Source organism: Momordica charantia (genome assembly GCF_013281855.1).
Source record: "Momordica charantia cultivar OHB3-1 chromosome 9 unlocalized genomic scaffold, Mcharantia_2.0 BLBB01000009.1, whole genome shotgun sequence".
NCBI classification, from domain to species: domain Eukaryota; kingdom Viridiplantae; phylum Streptophyta; class Magnoliopsida; order Cucurbitales; family Cucurbitaceae; genus Momordica; species Momordica charantia.
Genome location: NW_028275167.1, coordinates 384,053 through 404,406, shown reverse-complemented (window position 1 = coordinate 404,406; position 20,354 = coordinate 384,053). Strand labels below are relative to the sequence as shown.

General features: G+C 32.8%; 3 protein-coding genes across 3 annotated transcripts; 2 read left to right on the top strand and 1 right to left on the bottom strand.

Moving 5' to 3' along the window:
* The first annotated feature begins 94 nt into the window (after positions 1-94).
* Positions 95-562, top strand: LOC111013653 (S-protein homolog 1-like). The gene has a single exon (XM_022288147.1). It carries the CDS (start codon positions 95-97, stop codon positions 560-562), a length of 468 nt encoding a protein of 155 aa, XP_022143839.1.
* A 2,829-nt stretch (positions 563-3,391) lies between these two features.
* On the top strand, positions 3,392-3,832 carry LOC111013665 (S-protein homolog 74-like). The gene has a single exon (XM_022288160.1). The coding sequence runs from the start codon at positions 3,392-3,394 to the stop codon at positions 3,830-3,832; it is 441 nt and encodes a 146-aa protein (XP_022143852.1).
* A 9,909-nt stretch (positions 3,833-13,741) lies between these two features.
* Positions 13,742-17,964, bottom strand: PIL5 (phytochrome interacting factor 3-like 5). The gene is made up of 8 exons (XM_088117932.1): positions 17,524-17,964; positions 16,664-17,441; positions 16,171-16,268; positions 15,990-16,053; positions 15,800-15,865; positions 14,917-15,327; positions 14,699-14,777; positions 13,742-14,308 (listed from the first exon to the last, which is right to left on the bottom strand). Exons 1-8 carry the CDS (start codon positions 17,628-17,630, stop codon positions 14,070-14,072), a joined length of 1,842 nt encoding a protein of 613 aa, XP_087974058.1. The 5' UTR covers positions 17,631-17,964; the 3' UTR covers positions 13,742-14,069.
* Between the last annotated feature and the right edge of the window lie 2,390 nt (positions 17,965-20,354).

Sequence of the window (20,354 nt, the reverse complement as noted above, 5' to 3'; positions counted from 1 at the left end):
TTTCTTTTTCATGCTTGGGCAAAGTGTGTATATATATTTATTCATGTCCAACATGAATTGCAACAAAGACAGAGAGACAAGTTTTGTTAAGAAAATGGGTCCAATATATCCAACAAATAGGTTTGTGGCTGTTTTGTTGCTGGTATCGGCAGCTCTTGTGGGGGCTCAGACGAAGCCGTCGGGGTCACCGTCGTTGTTGGTGACTCAAAGATGGCATGTTCACGTGGTTAATAATCTAAACAACAATTTCTTGGATGTGCACTGCAAGTCGAAAGACGATGATTTGGGCTATCAACGCTTGGTTCGTGGAGCTGACTTCCAATGGAGCTTTAAAGTTAACTTTTGGGGAACAACTTTGTTTTGGTGTAACTTACACAAGCCAGGTGCCTATGTCACGTTTGAAGTATTTTGGCCTGAATCAAGGAATGCATGGCTTCGTAATAGGTGCCATAATGGAACTGAAGGACATTGCATTTGGACGGCTAAAGATGATGGAATTTACTTGAGAAATATTCCGACTAATTCTGAAGAGTTGATTCATAAGTGGATCAGTTTGAAATAGTGAAACTTAATTCATTTTGTCATCAACTCATGAAAAATATGCATGCATGTCCTAGTTGTTTTTCTAAATAAGGCTCTATTTGGTCATGTTAGCATTTCCCTTATTTTCCTTTCCTTAGTTTCTTTGTCTCTTGTATTTTGTCTTTAATTAACAAAGAGAATAAATATGAGTGTTGTATAATATCTATGGATTCTTGCTTTTATTTTTATTTTTTTTTACGGAAATGCATTTAATAACGGCCGGTAAAAGAAAAATTACATTTGAAAGATCTAATTAGCATGTTAAAATATTATTTTATTCACAAAATCTCAATATTTTTTATATTAGAAAATAAAACAATTAAATGCATGTAATTGTAACGATAATTAAAAGACAATATAGTAAAGAGACGATACAAAGACGTTTTTAACGTGGTTCCATTTCTCAACCTACCCCACCAGACCACACCTAAAGAATAAGATTAACAATAAAAAATTAGTACAATTTACAATCAATATTAACTTATACGTAAAAGAACTCCTTCTTAAATCTGTCGCGATACTACTTGATCGACTTCTCCTTAGACTAAATCTTTTCAAATACAAGCTCCCATGTATGTTGTAGAACACTGCTTAAACTCCCTTTAACGGTAGATGCATCTTCTCCCAAGACTTTATAAAAATCTCACAAAAGAAAAACAACTCACATAATTTGTACTTATCGAATTACATAAAAAAGATTAAAATAAATAAATAAATAAAATCTCTCAAAATATTACCCCTTAAACAATTCTTGAACAATTAATTCAACATTTCTATGTTCCACTTAAGATTACACAATGAATAGATAAGAAAAAATTGACGTGGGAAGGAAATTGAATTTAACACAATTCTAATTAAACCACAAATCTCTAGATACAATTAAATCACAATTCTCGCACAATCCGATATAGTAAAACTTTCCATATTGTACTATGTCATCCATATTTCCAAAAAAATAAACTAGTCGTGGAAACATTTAGAGCTCAAATTCGAATTCGAAAACACAAACAAGTAATTGAATTAGACACATAAAATAAATAAAGGAAATGACTAAAATTCCTTTCAACATTCAATGGCATTAATTGGAAAAACGCTATCTCTCGACTTTCCAGTATCATGGTTGTTAACGATCTTCGCTTTCACAATCTCGCCATAGGAAGATAAAGCCTCTTTTAAGGCATCATTATCAATGGTGCAAACGAGGCCACCATTGAAGATGGAACTCAACATTTCAAAAAGCCATTGAAATCAAAATCAAAACCCTAGGAAGGGGCAAAAGGGGAAGAAACCATCAAACCGTACCAATCAAGTGAGGTTTGGATTCCTCTAACAGTTCGATTCGGTTTCTATTTTCACATAAAACATGCAGTTTGCTTTTGATTCAACTCTTAAATCGAGCTTAACCAATCCGTGAACATCCCAACTTGATTCATTTAATAGAGAGTAATTTACAACAACCACTGCAGACTTCGTCTAGCCTTTCCCTTGTCAAAGAGGACCGATGAGGTCCACTCTGATCCCCATTGAGCAAAAGACCAAGGATCATTATGTTCGTTAGTGGCTCAAGTGGTTGTCTGGGTACTGCTCTAAATCACTAACATCTGTCGCATCTCTTTGTAAACTGCATGACATCGTTTAACGAGGTTGGCCAATAATACCCTTGGCAAATAATTTTGTGACTTAAGGACCGTGCTTCAAAGTTATTATTGCATACTCGTTCATGTATCACTATCATGACATAGTTAGCTTCATCAAGAGCGACCCACTTTAAGAGTGGCAAGAGTACCTTATCTTGTATGGGTTTCCATCCTTAAGTGTATGTACCGAGCTACCTCGCCGTTTGAGTTGTCGGGCTTGCATTTTCTCTAGTGGTAGAGTTCCATCCTTCAAATACATGACTAGTGGATTCATCCAATTATGCTCGAACTATTCTGATCCATCGACCTCTATCACATCTTGTACTTTTATGGTCAGCTCGGTAAGGATTTTAACTTATAGTTCTTCTCAAATCTGTCTCGTAGGCTCCAGCAAATCGAACCAAGGAATTCGTTCTTAACATTCTAAAAACATTGGATTTGTCTGATTTTGAATTGGAAAACTATGACAAATAGGTCTTTGACCTTTACTTAGTAATTTTCCGTTCGTAGCTCTTTCGCATTTTGGTTCACAATCAATTGTGAATCACTAGGAATAAGAAGATTGGTGATGTCCAATATATTTCGTCATTCTCAATCCTACTAGTAGAGTTTCATATTCAACTTTGTTATTAGAATCATGAAAACGGAATCGAAGCGCATACTCAAATCATTCCCCATCAATGAGACGAATAGCACCCATGCACCACATCCTCTAATTTTCAAGGATCCAGCTACATTGAGTGTTTCAATTTGGTTTTTCCTTGAGGTATGGAATGAGTTGAAACTTCACATTGTACATTGGGTATTCCGAGTCTTTTTTGGGCTATAAAATCTGCTATAGCCCAAAAAAGAAAATGAATGCTTTTATATTTGTAGTCTTAGTTGTAGGTTTATCCAACAGGTAACCATGATGTGAATCAAATATTCTATTCGATGAATTAATTTCTTGAAAGGTTAACAAATTCCTGGCTTAATATTGCAATCTCATCATTTACCAAATGAAAAGAAAAAAAAATCTCTTGCATTATACAATTTTAGGTAAGTTAATTTAACTTTCATAATCTCTTTACATTATACGATTCCTTTTCTTGCTTGGGCAAAGTGTGTATATGTATTTATTCATGTACAACATGAATTGCAACAAAGACAGAGAGACAAGTTTTGTTAAGAAAATGGGTCCAAAATATCCAACAAATAGGTACGTGGTTGTCTTGTTGCTGGTCATGGTGGCTCTTGTGGGTGCATCAGGGTTACCGTTAGGAAGATGGAACGTTCACATTGTTAATAAGTTAAACAATGATGTCTTGGCTGTGCACTGCAAGTCGAAAGACAATGATTTGCGCTATCAACGCTTGGTTCCTGGAGCTGATTTCCATTGGAGCTTTCGAGTGAATGTGTGGGGAACAACCTTATTTTGGTGCAACTTACAAAAGTCAAGTGCCTATGCCTCGTTTGATACATTTTGGCCTGAGTCGAAGAATCAGTGGCTTCGTTATAGGTGCACCGATAGAACCAAGGGAAATTGCATTTGGACGGCCAAAGATGACGGAATTTACTTGAAAAACATTCCTGATAATGTTGAAGAGTTGGTTCATAAGTGGACCAGTTCCTAACGGTAAAACTTAATTCATTTTAATTCATTTTATTATGGATGGATAAAAAGTATGCATGCATCTCAGAATAAGGCTTTGTTTGGTCATGTACTCATTAGTTATTTTGTTTCTTGTATTTTATCTTTAATTAATAAAGAGAATAAAAATGTGTGGGTAATTTTTGTTGAGTATTTCTTTAATTTGATTATTGTGTTTTTGGATGGAAATGCATCTAATAACTACCTTTAGTTTATTTTTTGTTCTCCAAAATCTTGAATTAAAAAAATAAATTAAAAGGTCTACTTCAGAAATAAATTTCCAAAACTATAATATCATTTCTTTTTCAATCTACACTAGAAACAAAAGACATCATTTTTTCCCTCCAAAATTTTGTACAACTTGAACATTTCTTATAAATATGTGAACACAATAGATATATAAGTATTAACAAACATAAATATTACAAAAACCACCTCTAAGAAGTTCATTTTTATTTAGTGTAAATATGACATTTTATTTGTAAAATTATTCATCGATCTCTTTTAAAATTCGAGAAGTACGTAAAATATACACACTTTATTTTTTATTCAAAAAAGTACTGCATTTAATTTGTTTTACTTCAATATGAAAAGGTTGAAGATATTCATACAAATAAATCATATATTAATTATCAAATTGACATAAGAATTTTTAGTTATTTGGACAGTTTGGTAACATTCTCGTTATTGTTTCTCGTATCTAATTTTATTAAGAAACTTAATTATTTGACAACTATTTCTGTTTTTGTTTTTCATTTTTTCCAACATTCTCAAAAATGTATAGAAATGTTGGAAACAACAAAAACAAGATTCTTGTTTCCTGTTCCATTTCCAATTTGTTCCAAAACATAAATAAAAACATTATTTTATCATACTTGAATTCATAGGTGTTAGAAATCATGCAATTCTATTTTTCTTTATTAAAAAAAAGAAACGGAAACGATACCAAACGGGTGTTTGCTAATTGAGTTGTATAACCATGGATATCAAAATATGATACTAGAGATTGCTTGAATGTCAGAATATTTCAGCCATATGTTGTCAATTCCATTATCGATGTTAGTAGTTTAAAGATAGAAAACAAAGGACATCAAAATTTCATTTCTAAACTTTATAAGTAATAATGTTGCCAAACATTTTTTTCTTATGGTAAAGAAATTCAAATTGTGAACCACACCGGAAAGACGTAAATGACATTTGAGACGTTTTCCCTTTTTAGAGACTAGTATATATATATATGTTGAATGATAGTTAAAAATTATCATTAACTGATTCGTAACCATTTATATCTAGAATATCTTAGACTTAATTTTTTATAAAATTGAAGAAGACTTCTGCAAAAGTAAATAAAATTTTGAATTCATAACACCAAATTTTGAGTAATGAGTATTTTCACCGATAAAATATTTAAACCAAACATAAAAAATTTGGAAATTATTGGATATATTAGACGAAAAGAAGGGAAGAACTACATATTTTGTTTGTTTGAAATTATTGTTTTAAATATTCCATGTATAAAAAAAATCAAGATAAACAATCAAAATAATTCAATTTGATAAAAGGCAAAATATAATGTCATGGATATAATATTTTTCATGAACAAATTATCCAAACAACTCATATATTATAATCATTTTAATGAATTTGCTTTCTTTAGAAAACCTATAAATGGAAAGATACATTTATAAACAAGGAAAATACGTAACTTTTCTATAAAAAAAATAATTAGTAATTTATATACCTTTTATTAAAAGATATTAGCACCTCGACTATTTTCATTTTCCCTTTTAAAGAAAATAAATTAGCTTATAAATATGTTGAACCAATGAGACAAATTAAACTCACCCATCAGAAGCTATGGGCATCCACAAGAGTTATATTCTCTTGCTCGTAATGTCCCTTTTTTTGAGCACTGAACTACAAGTGAGTGATGCATTGTTTGACAAGTTTTACGTCCACATTATCAATGGCTTCAACAACGCAACCATCGGAGCTCATTGCAGGTCGAAAGACGATGATCTAGGCAACCAGTTCATCCCGGTCGGGGGCGAGTTCCATTGGAATTTTAAAACAAATTTGTTCGGGACGACGTTGTTCTATTGTCATCTATGGTGGATCGAAGGGCACATTACGTACCTAGCGTATTGGCACGTATTGGCACGACGACGGGTTTGAGAATGATATATGTCGAGATGGACATTGCAGATGGAAAGCAGAAGCTCAGGGAATTTCTAGTTTCAATGTTAGGCAAGATGTGTATCAATTGCAATACAAATGGCAACATTGAAGAAAAAGCCCCACACAATTAGACATTGTAACCAACATTATTGTTCCAGAAATAAGTCTTTAGTCTATTCCTAATTGCTTTATATAACAACCACAATTAATATTGAGAATTTGTTTCTCTCCACAATTTTCTTCTCATGCTATAGTCAATCCCAATATGGTTTAATGGCTAAATTACCTATATTACCATTTTAAGAATTGATCGTTCTATACTCTATCGTGCAATTGTTGAAAAAAAAATTGACATTCGAACATAATTCTAATGAACGAATTAAACACAAATTGCCACCCAAAAATCGATGTTGAACATTTTAATGAGTATGTTAGAACAATAGAAAATAATTATACATGTAATTCTGGAAGGATATATACAATATCGAGCATGAACTTGAATCTTTATGTATGATAATGAACAAAATAAAGAAATTAAAATCATTTCTCCTATTTCAAATCATGGAATTTAAATCATTTCTTTAACTTTCCTAACACCGAATAGAGAATTAGTGTTTCAAACATTCTGATTGATGAAAAAAAAATAGAAAACACAATGTACTCGAAACTGAGAAAAACTACGACCCACAAAGGAGATATCGATTATTTAAGTATCGATTATAATATTAGCCATATCATTGAAGCTAGATAAAAATATTTTTTTTGGATTTACATAATTAGGATGAAAAGAAAGTTTTATTGAATAGATATGCATGCATACAACGTTGGGTTTCTTTTTTGATTCACTGTTTCCATTTGTACTGTCGAACATATTGATTGTCCTTAACATTATAGCTATAAATTCCATCTGGTCGGGCTGTCCATCGACAAATGCCATCTCCACACTTAGTTCTTATAAACATGTTGTCATCCCAAAACACTAAGAATGTAATGTGCCCTTGGGTCCGCCATAGGTGACAATAGAACAGTGTCGTCCCAAATATATTTGATCGAAAATGCCATCGAAAATCTCGTCCAACCGAGAGAAATTGATTCCCTAGGTCATCGTCTTTCGACCTACAATGTGCCCCGATGGTTTCGTTGTCAAAGTCGTTGATGATTTGCACGTAAAACTTATCGAGAATTGCCTCACTTACCTGTGTTGATTCACTACTCATAAAAATGGCTATCACTAGCCAAAGAATGCAGCTCTTATGAAGCCTCATGGCTGCTGCCTCTTCTCCAAATGCTTTGGAAAAATTGCTAAGTCTATCTTGTTTTTTAAGTAGAGATGACATAATAATATAATGGGCATTTGACATTATTTCAGTGAAGCAAATTGGCTTAAAAATAGAAGAAAATCATGCTGTCTTTATTTACTGGCTATTTTGTTTCTATTTGGGGATTTCAAAGAGGGAAACACATTAACTTTAAATAGTAATATGGTTTGTTTTTCTAATTTACTAATGAAGACATTAATTTTTTACTTTATGTGGAATTTATATATTTTTTACCTGACTTATTTGATGATTTCTAGTTACCAAATTTTCTAATTTGTTTTCTAAGCCTCCGTATAATAACGAATCTGTTTTTTTTTTTTTCTGAATCATGTTTGCTTCTCACAAATATTTTCTTAGGTTTATCATATTTTTAAATAACATTTTTGAATTTTTTGTTAAATTTTAAAAACAAAGCCATTTTTAGGAAGGTTAAAAGATTTATTTGATCATTTAGTCGAAGTTTAAATGTGTAACCATTTAGTTTTTTAACTTTTAGTAGGTAAGATTTAGTTCTATATACTTCAAAAATTTGTAATAATTTACTCATCTATCGTGAAAATTCTCGTTAACATAAGTATCAATTTCTATCGTGGGTTAGGAGAGTACATGCAGGTTAAAAATGCATTTAATCTTTAAACTATTTATATTGACGAAACTTCATTATATCATACAATTATTTTCTTTACTGCAACAACTAAATTGTAAATATAGGGACTAAGTCGCTGCATATTAAAATTTGAGGACTAAACCATTACAAATTTTAAACTAGAGTATTAAATCATTACATATCCCTTAGCAACTAATTAATGGGATTTGTACCGTTCAATAGTACGCCATTAGAATGATACTTAATTTTTTGTATCCACCTGCCAAAAACGATATCCTTCATTCCTGGATGATAACCAAGAAAGATTGCGGGTGAGCACGAATCTCGAATTTGGTTCGATGCGAAGATAAAGTAAAAAGGGAAACATAGATTACCAAAGACTCTTAATGAAGAATAATCAGGATGAGTTTCAAGCATAGAATTGCAGTTGTCTCGTATGCAGTTCAAGAAAATACTGAAAACTTTTCAAATGTGTTGGATGATTTTAAATCTTCCTTTACAAAAATGGTGATTTAAAAATAATAAAAAAAGTTGAAGAATATATAACAAAAGTATGTTTTTCAAAATTTTAAAACGCATGCTAATGCTAAATCTTTGTAGTTCAAAATTTGTAAAGATTTAGTTCTGGAACTTTAATATGTAATAATTTAGTTTTCAAACTTTAGTATGTAATGATTTAGTCCCTATACTTCAAATTTTGTAACAATTTAGTCGTTCTAGCCATAAAAAATGATATTATGGTATAATAAAATTCATACCTAATAAAAAATAGATTGTTACATTCTTGCAAATGTACGTTAACAATTTAAGACATACATTGTTAAATTTTCCCAAAGAGATTACAATATCAAAGTTATATAAATTTTTAAACTTATATTTTGTGTTTTACATGATATATTTGATGATTTCTAGTTGCCAAAATAGGTTGATAATCTCTCCTCCCTCTGTTAAAAGGAAAACACATTGACTTCAAATAGTAATATGGTTTGTTTTCTATATTAGAAAAACAAACAATATTACTATTTAAAGTCAATGAAATGCACATTATGTTCTCTATTTAAAGAAGAGAGAATTATGCCTTTTCTCAAACCATTTGGGAAGAGGTAGAAGCTATGAGGCATCATAAGAGCTGCATTTTCTTCCTAGTGATAACCATTTTTCTGAGTATTGAATTAACACAAGTAAGTGAGGCAGTTTTAGATAAGTTTTACGTGCGAGTCATCAACAACTTCAACAACGAAACCATCGGAGTGCATTGCTGGTCGAAAGATAACGACCTCGGGAAAACGTTCCTCTCGGTTGGACAAGATTTTCAATGGCATTTTAGATCAAATTTCTTTGGGACGACACGCTTCACTTGTCACCTATGGCGAAGCCAATCGTACGCTACATTCACAGTGTTTTGGGATGACAACAAGTTTATAAGAAATAAGTGTGGGGATGGCATCTGTCGATGGATTGCTCGACCTGATGGAATTTATACCTACATGTATGTGGACAATCAATATGAGCGTCAATACTCATGGAAAGAGTGACACGAAAAGAAAAAATCAACCTTCTATGCATATTTATCTATTAAATGAAGTCTTATATGTTCCTCCTAATTTTCTAAAACCATTAAATGTTATTCTCACGCGGCTACTATCTACTATCTGAACTTACAATATTTGATGTCAAGGAATACATAGGAATTATTTCTAAAAGTAGGTGACCATCATGGAGCCTAAGCTCATTTCCTTTCAATTTACCCTAGCTTCTTTAGACCAATAAGCCACTCATGATGGTTAATATGGTTAAGAAAATATGATTTTACACTGATTTTTTATTTTTTTTTTTTAGATCATTATAAAATATAATCTCTCGTTCATTTGAAGAATAATACCATATATTGATTCTAATAATCCTTTTGATTCAAACCTTTTACCAAAATCTAAGAAATAAAAGAATTATTCTTTCCTCTTAATTATAGCATGCATGCTTAACATTCGATGATCACAGAATTTATGACAATAAATAAGAAGATTTCTCACAAACATCAACAGTTCTTCACAATAAAACCCAATAATGACGAGAAATGGAGAAAAAATGAAAAATGGCAGATTCTCTTAGAATTCATCTATTTGTTCTTCTTCTATCGTTAACCTTAACCTCATCGATATCGTTCGAGAGCAAGGGAAGCATATTCCCTCCTTTCATTCGATGGCACGTGTTTGTCGTCAATGGCTTAAACGTCACCGAGCCATTGTACGTTCACTTCCAATCACAGGACGATGATCTTGGCCTCCATAGCCTACCACCAAGGGCCTAACTTCACCTGGAGTTTCAACACAAATTTGTTGCAGTCCACGCTTTTTTGGTGTCGCCTTAAAAAATACAATGGTATCAGTTCCGCATTCAAGGTCTTTTGGACCAACCCGCAACTGTTTGACAGGTGCGGGTGGAAGAATTGCATTTGGATTGCAAAAGACGATGCCATTTATATTAGGGACTTTGCTAATAGGTTCGACCAAATTTACTATTCATGGGAATTTTGATCTAAAGAAAATCATTTCTTTCCTCTTTTTTTTCTTTTGAAAATATTATTATATAAAATAAGCTTAACTCAACTAGTCAAGATAAGTAATAAGTTTGGTGTCCATCTTGTATCATTCTCATTTCTTGTCTATTTCTTGTTTTTTGTTAATAAAAAAAAATAGAATTACATGCCCCAACATTTATGGATAAAATAATCATAAAATTATATTTTTATTTATGCTGTGAACAAATTGGAAATGGGAACAAAACAAGAGATTTGTTGTTTACGTTGTTTTTAAAATTTCTATACAATTTTGAGAATATTTCTAAAAATTGAAAAACAACAAACATAAATAGTTGTCAAATACTTAGTTTTCGCTCTCTCAGATGCAGTGCATTCGGTGGTTGCATGGCGTCGTTCGCTCGGGGTCTTTTTTATTATTATTAGACATGTGATTTGGGCAAATTTTAATGGCAGATTTCAAGGATTTGTTAAAATTAGTTGTCATTGAAGAGGCGTGGTTGGTGTGTCACTGGGTCGGTGGGGGAACCCGTAGGAAGGGGGGACGACCCACCGAATTCACATCAGAAATCGCCAACGCAGATGCAAGCTTTTTCTTTCAATAGCCGGCCAAATGACTACAGGATCATCATCGGTCTACTCTACCTCAATTCACCTAATGGCTCAATCTATAAATAGAAAGCCCTATGATGGAAAACTACCACATTAGGTTTGTAGCGTCGTGAGATAGTTTGGTCCATATCCGGTGTGGGTGTTAGAGCATTGAGAGGACCTTACCCACCCTACGTGTCTCTTGATCCGTCATTCCACTAATGAGTTGTTATTGATTCATTCAAGGAAAGCATAGACCCCCACTTCTTTGTCTCCCCATGGCCTTTTGTCTCTGAAAGCGTCCTTCCTTCTCAATGCCCGGACATCCATCCAGTGCATTCTTTTCGATCTTGTACCGACAGTACACGGAACACCAACTCAATCCTTTTATGTAACCTTGCAAGTAACCAATTTTAGATTTAAAAATTAATTAATATTGACGTGAAATATAAAAGGATATATTAGTAAATTGGGTGATGGCAGGGGTTGTTTCATGACAAAATTATAAATTTTATACAATTCAATCCTTTTATAGTCTCTAGATAGCCCATCAATATATTAATTCTTTTTTTTAAGTTAACAATGGATGGGATTCTCGAACCTCCAACCTTTAGATAGGTAAGTAATATCTTGATTGATTGAATAGTGTTGTGACGGTAAGTATTCAAAAATAAATTTAATATAATAACTTTGAATATCATAGTTAATAAATTAATTTTCATGTAACAACTTTACTTTTTAAAATTTAAAATTGGAGTGAATAAGAAATAAAAATACATTTAGTTTCATTTAATTTTTATTTAAAAACGATTCATCAATTATCAAACACAATTTTGTTTTTATTGAATGAAAAAAGGAAACAATAAACAAATAAGAGAAACAAGAAATACTAAATGAGAATGTTTTACCGAAGTATCCCAACTTTTTATTCATTTCCGAATTGGTACATCTGAGATCTAATCTCTTTTTTTCTATTTATTCTTTTAATTTTTATAATATCAATTTTAGTCGCTATCCTTTACAAAATAAAAAACATTTTTAAGTTATTGAAAGTACGAGTTAATTAACATCATTCATCATTGAAGCTTAAAAGACTAGATAATAATATCTCAAAATATAATGGCCTATTTTAAATCATATTCAAATTCCCTAAACTTTCACCATCCTTTAATTTGGATTCCAGAACTTTCAAAATATCTACTCGAGCTTCTTACGGGTTTGTCTATAAACATTTTTTTTTATTTTTTTTAAAAAGTTATATACTTCTGTAATACGAGTCTCTAAAGATGTTCATTTTTGTAATTACCCGTGAAAATTAAGAGTCACCCATTCGGATTTTTTTCTTATACACACAATTCAACTAGGTGTTCCCTAGGAACTTTTTTGCTAGCCTGCCCTTTTTAATCCCATTCGTCTCCATGACACAAAAGAAGAAAAAAGGGACCAATAACAGAACTTATTCTTTCATACAAGTACAAATTTCTAATAAAGCAAAAACATCATAACATATACTGATACCAATTTTTTTTCTTTGTTTTTTTCTTTTTAGAAATTAATTATATAATATCTAACTTTTCTACATTATCCATGTTTAGCTTTTCACTTTTGAAATTCAAAAGCATGTTTTATAATATCAAACTTTCCTACACCAAACTAGCCTGAAAATTTTGTAGGAATCCAATCAATCGGTAGAACTCACCTCAAACGAATCACTCTCGCTCAAAGGGGTAATCTCATTCTCCCCTACAACCTAATCAATCTCATTATCATTCATTATTTCGTCGGTCTCATTTTTTCAGTAATTATTCATTATTTTATTACTTTTGTCATTTCTCTCTCATCGATTAATAAAACTCATAATATTTTTACAGAGACCGAATGTTCAAATTTTTACCCTCTATATTTACATTATAATTTTAAAATAATAATAATGAAAAAAACCACCTCTCCATAACCAAAGAAATTATTGAAAATAATTTTTTTTTAGGCTCGATTTAGTTCAAGAGAATGGAAATCTATGAATAGGAATGAAATTTTTTTAGTAAATTGTAGGAATGTAATCAATTAGTGGGATCCAACTAAAACTTAGAAATCGCTCCCCCTTTAAATGGGTAATTTCATCCATTTTCAATAATTACTTTACAACTTTTACCCTTTGTCTCTCATCTATTTAACGGAGCCATAACAATTTTATTAATTGTTTTACAATTTTACTCTTTATTTATTTATTTATATTACCGATAATTTTTCTTGTAATAAACAAATTAATACCAACTTTTCTCAGTTAATGTGATTTTATTGTAAAATATGACAACTTTATATTTCATTTATCAACTATTTAATATTACTTTGTTATTATTAATCAATATCAATAAAATTGTTAAAATATTCATTATTAACAATTATTAGAAGAATAAAATTGTTCAAATAATTAATCTATTTTTATTGATCTAATTTTATTTCAATTATTTATTATTTTTCAATATCAAAAAAAAGTTATTACAATAAAAAATTTATTTACCATCAATCAATAAAATAAATTAAAATTTATTATTGTTTTAAGTGAAATTAATATTTAACACAATTTTTTGTTAATTCGAGACTAAAACATCGACGTTTAAAATGAAAATAGATATTTTATTCCCTCAAGTTGCATTGGAATACATAAAAATTACACCATTTTTATTGCATTTGAGAAATGCCACTTCAATGATTCCATACACACACAAAGAGTTGACAATACCAAGAATGCCCCTACGACATACTTTCATCTCTCAATGAAAGTAAAAGCTCCTCTCATTTTTACAGTGGAGTTGCTCTTCTTCCCCTCTCAATTTCAGTGGAAAAAGCAGAGAAGAAAAAAAAGTAAATATCTATTGAGAAGGACTGAGAATTTATATTCCAAGTGCAAGTGGAGATGGGAATGAGACAAGTTTTATTATGATGAAGGGAAAAGAATCTTGAGCAACAACTTTGGGAAGAATATATATCATGGTCCAGGAGCAAAATGGTAATGGCTCTGGAGTTGGAGCGTTTCGAATACTTCGATACCACCCGAAGATGACGACGACAATAATCGACCACACCAAGTTACCAAGTTGGATCCATCAGCATCCTCACCTCGGATCCGACCCCAACGCAATGCAATGCAATGCGACACACTAGTTTCGTGTAAAAGCAACAGATTCCCCATGACCATCTGTAACTCGACTTTCTTTCTATCACAATCTAACAGAATAATGAGTCAGTAAAAGGACGAGAACTGCATGAAAGATATAATAAGATCAAAAACTAAAACGACGTATAAATATATTATATTTATGGGGATGTGATCATTACATGTTATTTGTGATATATATTGTATTAGCAAGCAACAGACACGCATGTTCGAAGCTTTCAATGTTGTCATATGCATCAAAACTTGCCCATGGAGTGTGCTTCTCGTGTCCACACATTCAAAATATTAACCTACAATAAGTGATTCACGTGAATATCGATTCGAATGTAACTTATTTTGAACGTTGCAACTACTAGCAGATCTATAAAAGCAAAATATCATGTTACAAGCAGAGAGCTTGAATATTTCAAACTTCCCAATAAATATAAAAATAAGTCTACCTGATTGGTGATTTTCAAAGTTTTCGGGACCCCTGTTAGTACATGGCCTGCTCGTATCCGGCTGAATCGGTTGCTGATTCTGTCAAAGGTTAACAAACTCGTTGGTTTAAATTTGCAAGGTTGATGATGACATTTGGTTGAAATTTTGGTGCCAACCAGTGTTAGGAAAATGCTGAATTTTAATACAAAGATGAAAGGTAACAGGCTAAAAAGGATACCTGTAGACGCTGTGTCGCAGGAAACTGCATTTGGTTGGAGCTAACAAACTGCTGATAAGAATCAGAAAAACCCGAGACTGGAGGTGGGATTGTATGTTGTGTTCCGACTGAGTTAAGCATCTGATTGGCTTGATTCGTCGGTTGTACTCGGGATGGATCGCTACCGGGAACAGGAGGCATTGCAAAGGCGGGTAGAGGGAATCTTGGACCCAAATGAGCTGCTGCTCCAGCTTGCATTGGCAAGTTTGGACCGCCCAGGAGATTAGGAAATGGCATCATAGGTCTATTCATGCCCATTTCCATTCCCATGCCCATGCCCATCCCGATTCCCATCCCCATTGGTGGCGGCAAGTATTGCTGAATACCTGGGAACATCACCGGCATCATCCCACACCCCATTGACGACATCATCTGGGTTTATAAACACAGTCGATCATTACAAAGATGCATCAGCTTATCATGTTCAAGCTCTAAACGGTCAATGACAATGCTTATACATTACTTGTATGTTTATGCACAGAATTCAGAAATAAAATCTACCACCCCAGATGTTTATCGTCACAGGACGACGTGCAGCAGGCTGAACCACTAAGAATTCTTTATATTCCCAATTCGGTTAACAATTTTTTTTTTTTTGTTAGTATAACAAGTGGGGGTGAGAGGATTCGAACTCATGACCTATTGGTCAGAGATAGGTACCAATTACCGTTGAGCTAAGCTCATGTTGACTATTCGGTTAACAATTTGTTCAACCATTTTTGTGTGTTAAAGTAATTGGTGTAGATAAAAGGTATCTCTGATTCATACATTTCCTTCTACCATGGTTGCACCTCTATGTGGGAACTATTTAGACTATTATTAACTTGATTGGAATTCGAAGTACCTGCACTTGTAACTGAAGCGCCTTCAAGTACTCGATCGCCTCGTCCAACATCGAAGCTTTATCTGTCTGACATTCAGTAAAGGAACCAACATAAGTTTGGTCATGAGAAAGTGAGAAACATTCAAAGTCGAAATCTCATTGCAGCTAAGATCACTAAGGAGAAAGATAGAAGGGGGGAAAAAAAAAGAACCTTGTTGCATCGAGGTATGAGTTCCTGTAAAGCCTTCATCTTCTCATTTATCCGATCCCTACGTCTCTGCAAGAGAATTTGCAACATTTCAGCTCACCTCCAAGAGGAAAACAACACCACCAAAGAAGAAATACTGCTTAGTTACAAGCATACAATAGTACTAATAAATTCAATCACGCACCCTCTCCGAGAGGTGTGAACCTCTGCAGCACGAGATCTTTTTGTTGACGTTGAACCCCGCAGTTGTTTCTTTGCATCAGGAGATTCGTACTCGACATCCTAAGGGAAAATATATATATATATTATCAAATCACCAAACATTGCAAAAGAACAATTTCTCCCTCTCTCACTCTCTCTCTCTCTCTCTGTTTACCGAAAACAATACATTCAGCAATCACCTGCTGCCATGGAAGTGGGAAGGGGAGCTTTCAATCGCCACAGTTTAACTCATTTCAAACGCGTTTGATTTGATTTAAATTTCTTCCTTCTTTTAACTTTCACATTTTAACATTCAAATTGAGTTAAAGTTAGCCCATAAACTTAGCGATTGGTAATAATTTAGAGTCTACCATGAAAAAATTCATTGAATGTAACGGAGGTTCTCAAGTAAGTAGATTATAAACTGTTCAACGGACCAAACGTATTCTTAGAGGCAGAGCTAACTAAAGATTTACCTCGCTGTAGCACTCAGTGTCATCGGGAGCTCTTCCTTTTCGCTTCCGGTCATCGGCGGCAGGTTTTGGAGCAGCGGGCTCGGCGCTGGCGCTCGAGTCGCCGGGCGACGACGTGACGGTTATTTCACAAGTGATCATCTCTTTCTCCCCAACACCGTCACCGCCGACCGACGTGCCTCCGGCGACTTCACTGCCGCAGCGGACGATCTCGCACCGCACGTTGCTGCCGTTGGCCGCCTTCGCAAGTTTCCTCTTCGCCATCTCCGAAGCCCTAGATTCTGGTCCCACAGACGGCGTGTCGCACGAATCCACCACCGTCGATTCCCTCACTATAACCTTGGAATTCGACGGTTCTGATTCGACGGTGGCCTCGTTCCTCGAGAACTGAGCGGAACTCTGCGCTTCAATCCTCCGACCGGAAGATATCGGCGGCCGCGTCGTCAGAGTGACCGTCGTCGAGGCGGTGGCCGATGGCCGGAGCTCGAGTTGAGGATTCGCACAAACAGGCGGGGTGATGGCGGGGTAGAGAAGGTCGGAGCCGAAATTATGATCCTCAACGAGAGGATAGTTGAGCCAGGAGGCCATTTCTTCCTCCTGAATGAAAAGATCATGGTCATCCAAATGAGACGGCGGCCGGATCTCTCTCGCCGGGGCCTGATCTTGCGGAATCGGAACCTGGAATTTGGAGAGCGGTGATTTGCGGAGGGGCCTCTGGTTCTGGCTGTGCGTGACCAGCTGGCCGTTGTGCCATAGCAGCTCCACCAAGTCGTCGTCCGGCCTGCGGTTACGAAGCTCTGAGTGGAGAAAACGAAGGAAAAAGGCAGAGAAATTTTGAAGAAGCAAAAAATGATAAAGCTTACAGAGGCGGCTTTCTGGGTGTGGGAAAGGAGGAGAAGGGCGGAAGAGAGTAATCGTCGGGCATTTCAAAATCAGGAACGCAGCGATTCATCCTCAAACTTGCGATCATCAATTAGCGCAGAAAGGGAAAAGCGAAAGAAGTAGTACTCAACTCACAGAGAAACAATAAGGATTGGTTGGAAAAATGAAAATGAAAATGAATGAAAGAAATGAAGAGAATCGGAGAATTGTGGCTCCTCCTTCCAGCAGCAAAGCAAAGCAATCAATGGGGGATGGCGATGGCGACGGCGACTCTCTCTCTCTCTCTCTCTCTCTCTCTCTCTCTCTCTCTCTCTCTCTCTCTCTCTCTAAGAAACTGGGAAGGAAGGAAGAAATGGGAAAGATGAAGAAGAAGACGAAACGGGATTTTGACGGCAAAATCTCAACCCAATGCCTCCCTCTTTCCCGATGTTCGTGTTTTTTCCCCTCCTTTTTCCTTTTTCCTTTTAACTCCCAATTATTTTATTTTTCTTCCTTTTTTTAAAAATACTTTCTTTATTTTGGTTCCTCTACTTCTATAATTTTACATAGTATTCATTTTAGCCGGGTTAAGTTAATTATTTCCAACCAAAATTTATCACTTTGAATTTCTATTATTTAAAAAAATGAAAACAAATAACCTACATTCATTTTAGTGTTTATTTCTAAACTTTTAACATAAATTCGACGTGGTTACATTTTAAAAAATATGTTAAAAGCAGTGTTGTATTGTAATTTTGATAAAAAAATGATATTAAAAATAAAAGTAGAGAACCAAAATCAACAACAAAATAACATTGAAAAGAAAAATAGTTATTTTATTTAAGCGAACCAAAAAGACTTTTTTTAAGGTTTTTTTTCTTTTTTTTTTCTCCCTTAAAGTTTAGCATATTTTGAAAATTGATCAGATAATCAAATAGAAACCAAAAATTAAACGTATTTCATATATATGTTTCTGGGCATATATAATAATTGTATCAGATGTTTGTGCTTGTCAGTGGATTATTCTTTTCCAAATAAAAATGAAAGTTAGAGAAGCTTGGAGGTGTTTTAAATGTTTATTTTATATCTCATTTTATTTTTTTAGACGTCATTTGTTTTTCGAAAATATAGATGTCGGATATTTTTACATGCATGGTGTTTTAAGATATTTAGAATTTTAAATATCCGACATTAAATATTTGTTTTGTAGGAATGTTTTTTTTTTTTGCAGAATTTGTACTGAGAATGTATTTAAATTACATATTGCAACAATACCCTTACCGGTCATCTTATAATTCATATGCTAAATTTTATATATTTGAATTCGTATAAAATTTTACTCTTATTAATTTAATATTATATTTTTATGTCAATTTAGTTTAGGTTTGGTGACTATTGGAAGAGTAAAATAAATGAAAGATTGAACACTAGATTTGAATTAAAAATAAATTAAAATATTATATCATTGAGTAATATTTATTTATATCTAAATGCGGCATATAAATAAAATTGTATTTAAAAATTTATCAATAAATTAGAGCATACATTTATTTTTAAAATAAAATAAAATAAGTGATAAATAAAGATTATTGATGAAAAAATATTATAGACCAAGAATGACGAGAGAGAAAATTATCAAAAGAAGATGCCCTCAATGGGATCTTAAAAACACATGTTACACAGTATCTAATAATGTATTTAGGAGTGATTTTGGAAAAAGAGATCTAAGAATAATGATTTTCCAAAATCACCGCCTATGTCTTAAAAACAATTTTAAGTGATTTTAAGGTATTTTTGAAAGTGATAGTGGAAGAAGTGATTTTGAAAAAAGAGATTTAAGAATAGTCGATTTTTCAAAATCACCGTCCTAGTGATACCTTAAAAATGATTTTATGTTTTTGTAAAATCAATTTTTTAATTTGACAAACATGGCTCATGGAAATACTCCGATCCCAAACACAACCTTGTGTTTTTTTAAAATCAACTTTTTAATTTTTCAAATATGATCAACGAAAATGGGAGTGATTTTATTAAAATTGCTCAGATGCCTCCCGAAATCTTTAAAATGCATCCCCACAAAACAAACGTTGAAATCTTTAACATGTTCATCTTTATTTCTATTAAGTTAGATTATTCTTTCTATGTCTTGTTAATTCAACAAATATTTTACATTAAGTTTTAAGTAAGGAGATTAACGACGAGTAATTATTAGGAGAAAAACCAGAATGCAAAGATGGAATTAAAACTTAAAAAGAGAGTAATAAACACAATTCAATTTTAGGGATAAAATTTATAATTTAAAAATGCATAAAACTATTTTATTAAAAAAAATTCCCAACCAAGTCTTGTTTTTCTAAGAATTCTACTTCTCCCAGCTTTCTTTTTTTACTAAAAAACAAAAAATAATGATACTTCACAGCTTTTATAGCAAGTTTACAATTACAACTCTTTGGTTCTAAATTTTCATGGACATTTTCAAATCGACATAAAAAAATCGATATTTACATTTTATGGTAAAAAAATTAAATATTTAAAAAATATCAACAAAATATCACTATATACACATAATATTAATAACATAAAAATTTTAAAATGATAAAATGCTAATTTTTATGATTTTTTTTCAAAAATATTCATCAACATCGACATATTATCTATATTTCTATCGATATTTTCATAAAATCAATAATCTCAACATTTTCATGTATTTAAAATTCTATTTTTCAAAGTTGTACTTTTTCCATCATCTTCTTTTTTGTTCCCTCTCTAAACTTGAAGTCATTTTCTGTCCATTTTAATTTATTATTTTATTCTTGTTGATTACCTATCTATT